This window comes from Poecilia latipinna, unplaced genomic scaffold (assembly GCF_001443285.1).
Source record: "Poecilia latipinna isolate Pla-1442-1.1 unplaced genomic scaffold, P_latipinna-1.0 Scaffold174, whole genome shotgun sequence".
NCBI classification, from domain to species: Eukaryota; Metazoa; Chordata; class Actinopteri; order Cyprinodontiformes; family Poeciliidae; genus Poecilia; species Poecilia latipinna.
The window spans coordinates 221,202-231,139 of record NW_015112790.1 but is presented as its reverse complement, the minus strand read 5'-3'; the positions used below and the strand labels follow the sequence as shown (position 1 = coordinate 231,139).

The 9,938-nt window shown below is 36.7% G+C and overlaps 1 protein-coding gene across 3 annotated transcripts; it reads right to left on the bottom strand.

Moving 5' to 3' along the window:
• Nucleotides 1–1,373: 1,373 nt before the first annotated feature.
• Nucleotides 1,374–9,392, bottom strand: cunh6orf89 (chromosome unknown C6orf89 homolog). 3 transcript variants are annotated; one of them, XM_015030151.1, is made up of 8 exons: nt 9,295–9,392; nt 5,086–5,349; nt 4,833–4,998; nt 4,427–4,575; nt 3,844–3,995; nt 2,863–2,998; nt 2,405–2,528; nt 1,374–2,228 (listed from the first exon to the last, which is right to left on the bottom strand). In XM_015030151.1, exons 2-8 carry the CDS (start codon nt 5,272–5,274, stop codon nt 2,146–2,148), a joined length of 999 nt encoding a protein of 332 aa, XP_014885637.1. In that variant the 5' UTR covers nt 5,275–5,349; nt 9,295–9,392; the 3' UTR covers nt 1,374–2,145. The 3 variants fall into 3 exon arrangements, with proteins under 3 accessions (XP_014885637.1, XP_014885635.1, XP_014885638.1); XM_015030149.1 differs by lacking the exon at nt 9,295–9,392 and adding an exon at nt 7,197–7,362; XM_015030152.1 differs by lacking the exon at nt 9,295–9,392 and adding an exon at nt 6,997–7,021.
• Between the last annotated feature and the right edge of the window lie 546 nt (nt 9,393–9,938).

Genomic DNA, 9,938 nt, shown 5'->3' with positions numbered 1-9,938 from the left:
AATGCTAGTGGGATATGACTCCTTTTTATGATATATTTAGCACTGATCACATTTTTTTGCACTTGTGGTAAAGACACATTTTAATCAACAGTCTGTATATGCATGCTTGTACAAGTACCATGCATCATAGCTGACCTCAGTCTGACAGGGTTATGCTGCAAAGCTAAAATAACGGTGCAAATCACTTCAGCTTTGAAGTTGAAGGCAACTTCAGAATTAATCCTGAGGTTTTTTTTTTTAAAGAAAAGTTATTTACTCTGCAAACTAGAACAACTTTGATATCTGAAATATTGGCTGGAATTTAAGGTTTTGATGCCCTATGAACATGATTAGGTCTGTACCTCTTGACCTGAAAATTTAGGTGTTAGGTTAAAAACAACTGAGTTTAATGAGAAAAATATGATGCAAAAATCAGTTTTTAAGTAAAATATACTGGAATCCAGCTGGTCACATATGTATATGCAACATTTTAATTTGCACTACCATCAAATCATTTATGGACACTATTTAGAGTAATGCATTATGCTATAAATAGAAGGATAACACACAATGGAAACAAGTAAAATAAATTCATACTCCAGAACTAAAATGATGCCACACAAAAGAAAGCTGAACATCCTTTTTTATTTTGTCATAAAACGATTACATTTCTAATGCAGTTTAAATATTTGTTTCAGCTGTGATAATTTTCTGTTTTAAAATGCAGAACTTGTTTGGCGGACAGATTTCAACTTAAAAATATATCCTCCACTCACACCTTGTCCCAAAACTCAGCAGCAATAATCTAATATATATTACAGTATATTTCTTTTAAAGTCACAACATCCAATAACCACTCTGAATCTGGAGAAGCAGCTTTGTAAAACACATAGAATTAAAATGCTCCCCTCTTTTAACTGTGTGGTAACTTAGAGTAACGTTTTGCCATAACTGCCTCCGTTCAAAAGGGGAACAGAAAGTATCAGATGTGTGCTCTCCAGAATAACTCATCCAGACAAACTCATAAACTTACCGTTTACACTCTTCAAGTAAGAACCAGAGCAGTGGGGCTCTTTACCATATTTACTGAAGTTAATTTTACATTTAAAGCTCTGTCTTAATTACACACAAAATATAAGTTCCTTTTTATTTGTGATTAAACAGCACATTACTTTTCTTGCCTCCTTGTTTAGTGTTTTGTTCTAAATTTACACAATGTAATGCAGAAAACTATTTTACATTCTAAAATGCAACAACAGCATTGCAGTTATTTGCATGTAACCTGCAAGCAAGGACTGCAAGAAAGAAAAAAAAAAAAATAACTTGGGACATGTATTTTGTGAGCGGGTTATGCTCATGGAGGGTTGTATCTGTAGAATAGTATGGAAAAGAAAGATGATTACTTTTTTATTCAGGCAAAAACATTGCATCACAATTAGGAAAATAGATTGTTGGAGCTTGATTGGCAGGACTGTTTAAAGCTAACTTTTTTTATATAATATTGCAAATGATTAGGACCAAATTAATCACCTAAATAAATTCTAGATGTAATTATCACAAGATAGGCTTGTCTGATTTTAGTCTCTGCATAATAATGGTCAGTCTACACGTTAAAAAACATTTCCCAGTGGTGGCACATAAAAAAACCCCCTCATGCACTCACTCTTAATTTCACTTAATTTTATTCTTCCACTGATGTGGATCTGAATGCAACAAAAATAGTTTCAAGTCACTGAACAGGATGCAGATGGTGGCAGTGATTCCCGGGTCTGGGACCAGTGTTATTACCTTTTTAATCAGTGACACATCCATTAATTTCAGAGATTTTTTTTTTCTTAACTGCTAGAAATCAACTAGAAGCTGTGGCACAAGCACAGATAAATTTTCAACAGTTCAGCTAAAGAATAAGTCTCTTTATTCCTCTGACTTTCACTCTTAAGAAAATCTTGCAGGGGCTTTTTTTTTCTCCCCCACCTGATCTCCTTGTGTGCAGTTGGTTTCAGTTCTCAGAGGCATATCAGACCAAAAAGGTGCGATAAACAAAATATTGTGGGTGTTATAAGGCAACAATGGGCAGAGGATGGGCACACAGAGGCCAACAAGCTCCAAACATTCAAAGGTGCTTTATGTGTCACATCCAAGTCCTGAACTCTGCCCATCTGAAGGCTAAAAGGTCGTGCCGTCACAAATGATGTTCTGGTCACGTCCGGGGAACAGCTCCATCTGCCAGTACCGGGGGTCCGCATAGACTGCAGAAGAAGAAGACAACAATCAAGACGGCGATTGGGTCAGAATAAGAAGAAATCTATAGCGAATAAAAAGGGGCTGATCCAATGAAAAGCTTTCAAATCTAATTTAATCTTTTAACACAAAACTTTTTTATTGTTGGCTAAAGGAGTTTAAATGTGTCTGCTGCAGGAGTTACCCATGTCTCCAGGTGACAGCCAAAGGTTGAAGGAGCTGCAGTGTTTCTGGCATCGCTGAACAGGCACAACTCGCACTGTTGGCAGCCCCTCGCCCACCACCAGCCAACCCAGCACCCTGACACCCTGAAACATCAGCAGCAGATAACAATGACGTCTCCGGGAGAGAGTCCAAGGCCTGCATCATTTCTGCATCTGTAACCATTTCGTTGATGCGCTTAGTAGTTTATGTGAACAATGCATTTTATTCTGAAAAGTTAAAATTGTGGAAAAGTTAAAAATAAATTCTAAAAATTTTAAAGAAATGTTTTCATAAGTTTTAAAAAAAATATCAATCTTTACTTCTTAGATCAAAATATCAGATATTTTGTGTGGTATTTTTTTACCGTAAATTTTTCCCTTCAGTATCTGTAACTCTTGTTTAATACTTCACTCAGATTCTGGGCCAAGCCTCACTTGCCTTGCTTTGAGAGTTTGTGCTGTGGATGACCAGGCATCGCTGGAGGATGGTCCCAGCGCTGTCCAGCAGGGGGCAGAGCTCAGCCTTTGGGAAGAGCCATCTCAGCACTTTTTCCCTGGTTCCAGAACTGAACCTCCTGTAAGTACAAAGACATTCAATTTGATTAAAAATGGCGTATCGATGCATATTTTTCCAATATTCTTTAGAATATGTCCTGGCAGTCAGGACAGATTCCTGACAATCATGAATTAATTATATGTAGTTTTTAAAATTAAATCACACATAAATAAATTCCATATTTACTAGTGATATATTTATACTTTATAAAGTTAAATAAAGTAACGTCAAATTTAAAACTATTAGCAACATCTCAAGCTTTCAACTTTAAGAAAAGGCATGACACATCTGCAAACGTACAAACGCATAGCTGTTCACACAGACTGACAAACCTAGCGAGGAAAATGCTAATCAGAGATGCAGCCGAGATCCTGACGGTAACTATGGAGGAGCTGCATAGATCTATAGCTGAGGTGGGAAATCTGTCGATATGAAAACTGTTAGCTGCCTAGTTCATAAATCAGGCATTTATGGAGGGAAAGCAAGAAGAAAAGCATTTTTGAAACAAGTGAACTCTCAATTACCATTTGGAAGAAGGTGCTCTGGTCAGATGAGACCAAAATAAGACCTTCTGACTAACATGCAACATGCAATATCTGGTAGAAAGCTAAAATTGCACATAACACTTATCACACTATTCCAGTTTTGTACATGATGGGGGCAGAGTCATGCTTTAGGAGAGGCCTTTCATCAGCAGGAACAAGAAAACTCTTTAGAGTTAATGGGAAGATGGATGGAGTCAAACAATTCATGAACCCATTAGAGGTTCAATCATCAGACTGGTACTGAGCTTCACCTTTCAGCAAGACAAGGAAACAGTTTAATCACAGCATATCCATGTGCTAAAATGGCACAGATTCACACCAGAGCAGGGTGAAGTTGGCAGGTCCCTGAGGGAGGCCGAGGTTGTCGCTATGGAGACCACTGTCCTCCTCCAGCAGAATTGACATGGAGCCTGAATGGGCTAAGTAGAGCGCCTCCAGCTGCTGCCGCTGGATGCTGAGAGACTCCCCGCCCTGCAGACGACAGTGTTGGTGAATAAAATAAAAAAACTATGAATTTACAAAAAAAAAAAAAAATCTAATGAGAATGTGTATTATTGCTGCAGTTTTTATTTATTTTATATGTGATCAATGTGCATTTTTGAAAATGAGTAAAAAAAAATCTGATCCTTTTCACTCTTGAAAACACAATTCAAATGTCAGTTTGTGTCAAACTGTAATCACCACAGGTTGTGAGCACATCATACCAGTGTTGTGTTTATATTAAATTCAGCAGACCCTTATTTATCCTTTTTATCAGGAAAAAAAAATCTAAAGATTATTCAGAAAACTGGGAAAAAAATACTTCCAAACAAATTTAAAGTAGGCTCTAATAGCACCAAATATCCAAAAGCAACAATGGGCAACTCATCAGATGGCTACTCTTGATCAAATGGAGCTCTGACCTTCAGCAGAACCAGCTGAGGTCCCCGTCGCAGAGTCACAGTTCCCCTGAGGCTTTCTGGGACTTCCAGTACTGAGGAGATTTCTGCGCATCCCGAACAGTTAACCAGACTCTGCCGGAGAGAACCAGCACTCCACCACTCATGAAAACCTGCCACACACACAAACACAAGGTGAAAATCAGAGTTTGTGATGTTAAAAACCTTCCGGACCTCTAAGTCACTTTAGGAATGAATATTTACAGCTCCAGTTGATCCCTTAAACTGGATTACACACGATCTAACAGAAAGCCTCCTAAATATATAAAATTGTGCACCAAGATACAGAAGCTATTTGTCCCAAATTAAGATCAGATTGTTACAAGCCTTCTGGAAGTTTGCATTTTGTAAGAGCTACAAAGTTTCCCACCTTGCAGGTTGTACTTCTTGGCAATGGGAAGGGAGAGCAGGCGGATATGGCTGAGGGGGGACGACCGGTTGCAACAGCCCAGATTTACCAGACCCAACTGGGGGGAGCTCTGTGGGTAGGTGAAGGCCAGCACCACCACCAGCAGGAAGCCCACAGCCACCAGAAACTGCACAAAAACAAAAGACGTTAAAACATTCATTCTACTGTACAGTTAGACATTACAAGAATGCTATGTTATCCACAGGTTTCTCACCTTAATGGTGGCTCTTAGAATGGGGAATTGTGGCGGCTCTCTTCTTGGCTCGTTGGTCTCCAGGACCTGCTTGATGAATCTCTCAATTTCTCTCTCTGACATGCCATAGCGGTAACCCGACTGGCGGAGGATGTCGATGCTCTCAGACAGTTTGTCGTAGATACATGGCTCGCTTGTTGTTGTCCCCATAGTGACAGCAGTTTTGTTGTCAAACACGTCAGTCTTCAGCTGGTGCAGAGAACCAGGATCATGGCGTCACCTCACCTGTTAAGAAACTAAAAGTTGTGACCGCCGTCTCTAAACTATACATTATAGTTGGTCTCTATTGGCTTGTAATCCCCCTATGTCAGTGGTTATTATTATTATTTTGTATTATCAATACTAATTTCTGTTTTCTTTTTTTTCAAACTAACATTTCAGACAATGAATCAAACACATTTTAACATCAGACAGAGGAAACCTTCTAACCTGTCTGATTCTTTGCAGGTCTGCTGATGTTAAAAGGTCAGGCAAATTGAAGTCAGGACTTTGACTAAGGGTTAAGGTTAGTCAACCTTTAGACCCTACTTTAGACCATCTCCCCATACAACTAGTGTCTTGGTTTTTTTTTTCTTTCTTTCTGAAATGCTGTATTAATTAGATATAATGGGACTTCAAATATTTCCACTTGTGCCAGGACACAGAAAACTTTCCCAAAAGTCTTGGGGATCATTAAGATGTTTGGAACTATTCTATTCATTAATTCTCAGCTTCACCAACATAAGTTAGACTTACAGCATTTTTATTTAACCACACTTGAGGGTTTTCAAGCATGAATGCCATGTTAAAGGTAATGTCACGAGATATAAATCAGATTTAAGTTTAGCAATGACCATGTCCCTCTAAAACGTTATTGCAAGTCATTCAGGGGTGGCCTTGACTGACAGACACTCAAGACTTCAATTCAGGTACTGAATAAGCAAAGAAGGCCCACATCACCACACTGCCACCACCACGGTTGACTGTGAGAATTTTTTTTTTCTCTCAAATACTGTGTAAAAACTCAAATACAAAATCAGAGTTACAAACAATAAAAATCCAAAGTAAAATTATTAAAACCACACAAGTGTACAAAATGCTATAAATTTATGACAGAGGTAAAGGAAAGAAAATGTAAATCAAATACAGAAAACAAAAGCTTGGCTCTGAACTTTTGACTTACAAACCTGAGCTGATCATGCTTACCTAATACTGTTTCTATCTGGACATTGCCTGGTCCATAATGTTGGCACACATAATGAAAACACTCACAGACTGTTGTTTTGCACACGTTACGGACTTTCAACATCTACCTGTACCCCATCTGCTTGTTCTCCTCATTCACAAACAAGTTTTATCTCTTGAGTTTCCAATGCTTTGTTAAAAGCAGGTTATTTGGTAGGGTAGTTGAATGAAAAGCTGAAAAAAAAAAAAAAAAAATAGCTGCATGTGAAGCAACCAGCATGCATCAAACTGTACACAACAAAGCATTGTAAAAGTATTTTTCCGAGGGGACTTGATTAAGATGTTATGTTATCCGCTTAATCTGTAGTGAGAATGGTTAAATTCGTGTGTTTATTTTTTCAGCAGAGATTTTAGACCTCTAAGAATTAGAAGCATGACCAGCACACTCTCACACGAGAACATCCTCCCCACCTTATGTCGACGTGTTATTGTAAATAAAACATGCAAAACCCACAGAGAAAACAAAATGACTCAGGGGGCTGTTTAAAACCAGTGACACTTTGCGCCATATTCCCATTGTGGCGCAAGAAAGCGTAAACAGTCTGAAGAGATGTCAAGATAAGCAGCATTTCAGAGCAGAACAGCTTTATCTTCTCATTTAGTAAAACAGGAACCTGTCAACAATAATTATATAACAAATATACAAACCGGTACAAACACGATGGCACAGTGCTCACCAACGCAGTTAATGACAGATAATATTTAAAAAGGGCTTGTTGTGTGATTAAATAATTCAAAACCATAGAAACAGAAATCTGCAGCCGAAATAATCTGACAGGTTAGCTTCTGTGATAGCAACATCAGATTCTCACTTAACAGACACAATTTCCCGAAAATAAAATCCTCACCTTAAGGTGAAATCCACCGTCGTAGTAAAAACATTCCCATTTCTTACACCGTTGCCATGAATATTTATATTTTTAAGTAAAATAAACTACAGGTCGTCAGTTAGACCTTTAGACATGGCTGCATTCTGCATGACAGTGAAGTTCGCTTCCGATTTGTAACTTCCGGCACAGCAGTTCAGTAAGGAGTATATTTTGCATTGAATACGGATAGCTTAATACACAATTCGTGTTTTATAGATCTGTGTTGATGAAGTAAAAATTACAAATAAATAGGTGAGTTTTGGTACTTTAAACCAGTTATCGAAGCAAAGGTCAGTACCAACGTGAGGACTTGATGTTCTGTTAAAACTCCAAAGAATCCTCCAAAGGAAATAACTCACATAGCAATGGTACATCTTTGGCGTGCTAAAAATCTTAGACGAGATAAAAAGCAGCACATACAAAACTGATAAAATCTTCACTTGGTAATAATGTGTAATTAAATATTATTTCCATTGTTGTAAAATCTGCTGCTCTACATAACCTACATTTCACAGTTATGCAACATAATATTTTGAAAGAATTTCTTAATATGGAGTTTGTGTTCTGTGTAATACTTGTTCGCCGCCAATAATCTGTTTGGGATTCAAGAAGCCCTTTTCTGGTGTTTGGCAGCATGACGGGCATCCTGACAGATAAGAACCACTGAAAGTTTTTCTTCAAAGTCTAACATAAATATTTAATGAACGTCATTCGTTAGAGGAAACGTTTAAAACAAAAAAGATCATTACAACAATTTAAATCTCATTCGAAATTGGATGGAGTAAAATGTTATGTTGTGTGATTGATGGTGTTGAAAATTATACAAAAAAATGCATTTGTATTTGCTTTCAAATACAAATGCATTTATTCAAGAAAATATATACATAAAAATATATGGGGCAATACTGTCATTTGAAGAATAAAAAAATCACTAAAAGAAAAGGCCTTACGTAAAGAAACTAAATTCTATTTTTAATTGAAACCCCACTTCAATTAATTCAATTTTTTATTTTATTCAAAAATAAAAAAGTCATAATAATCCAATATGTATTAAAATAAAGCTTCTATGTAGTTTTGATAAAGTTTCATAAACGTTTCCTTTCAGCCAATCTAGCAAAATATACAAATCCTTAATCCCGCCCTACACGGAACCAAAACAATTCCCGTCAGCCAATAAGAGCATGGACAGGCCGCAGGAAGTCCCAACTCCTCCTTCCGTTTATTTTGCAACCATTTTTACAGTAAAGTCAAGCTGCAAACAATTACGACGCAGTTGAAAGGCAGCGATGCGGAAGCAGAAAATTTAAATGATAGTTACCTTTCTTCACAAAATGAAGTGAAAAGAAATGTTAGTACATATAAATTCTAACGACCATCATTAAATAATGATATTTTATATGTTTTCCAAAGTAAACTTATAATGAATGATCAAGATTTATTGGAGACTGTATTTCCTGAGGGAACTCAAGAAGTACAACCTACCACAGGACTGGCTGGTCATACATTATTAAGTCCTGTGTGCATCCATCACATAGTGATGTGTGCATCCATCACTGTGTGGTTGATCAGGTCTGTAGAGAGGATAATCATGGTTGGCTTTCCCTTCACCCAGGGTCAGGAAGGAGGCAGCTAAAACCCCTGCAGACCCCACCCATCCTGGACACAAACTAGATTGTTCTTCCCTGATTTAAAAAAGTTAAATTTTTTGTTACATAACACCCAGCACAGTGCTTCTCCACATATCGGTCAGCTGTCTGGCTTAGAAACATTCATTTCAAGTTTGTGAAAAACATGGAGAGTCACCACAAAAATCAAAGGAACCCTGCAACATATCTTACTATAAAATTATAAGAACTATAGTAAGCAAGCATGTACAGTAATTGTTAGTTGATTGTTATGTGTAGCATTCCATTCCGAACAAAGACGAAGCTTTACTGATGGTTTTTATGAGATTTAATTCCTTTAGTGTTGTAATCAACATATCACCACCGTTTTCATCCATATATTACTTTAAGTCTGTGCTAAATAAACATATTAACAAACAATATTAAAGGAAATACTTTAACAATCAACACACCTTTTGACTCTTTGGAGGAGCTGCCAGTTTGAAACAATGTTTCTTGTTGCTCTGAAAACAAACTGCTGTACTAACTGCTGTACTAACTGCTGTACTAACTGTTGTAACAACTGCTCTAACTGCTGTAAATCACTGACTTCTTTCTGTGTCTGAGGGAAAAACAAACTAACAGTTATACAGCACTAGGCAGAAAATGAAAAATGGAAAATTTAAAGCATACAGTTCTAATCAGATTTCAAAATTACTGGCAAAATAAAACACATTCAAACACTTATGGTTATTTACAGTTAGCTTTAGCAAGTGTTTATTTTATTTTATTCTATTAACTTTAAATGTAATTGGAATAAAATTTCCTTTGTGGTTTTACATAAAAGCAGTTAGATGATGTTATATATATTATTTTAGATGTTTACATATAAACAGTACTAAATATTTATATATTATATTACTCACAAATATCACATGTGAGAATCTCATACTGTCCTAAGATTGTTTTCAGCATTTGTATTTACTAGTTTAGATTAGTAAATAGACTGAAAAATAAAACGTGTCCTGCCTCAGATGGACACTAGATTGTTGTAACATGGTTTGTCATCTTGATAAAAAAAAAAAAAAAAAAAAAAAAAAACGAGGGGGAAAAAAAT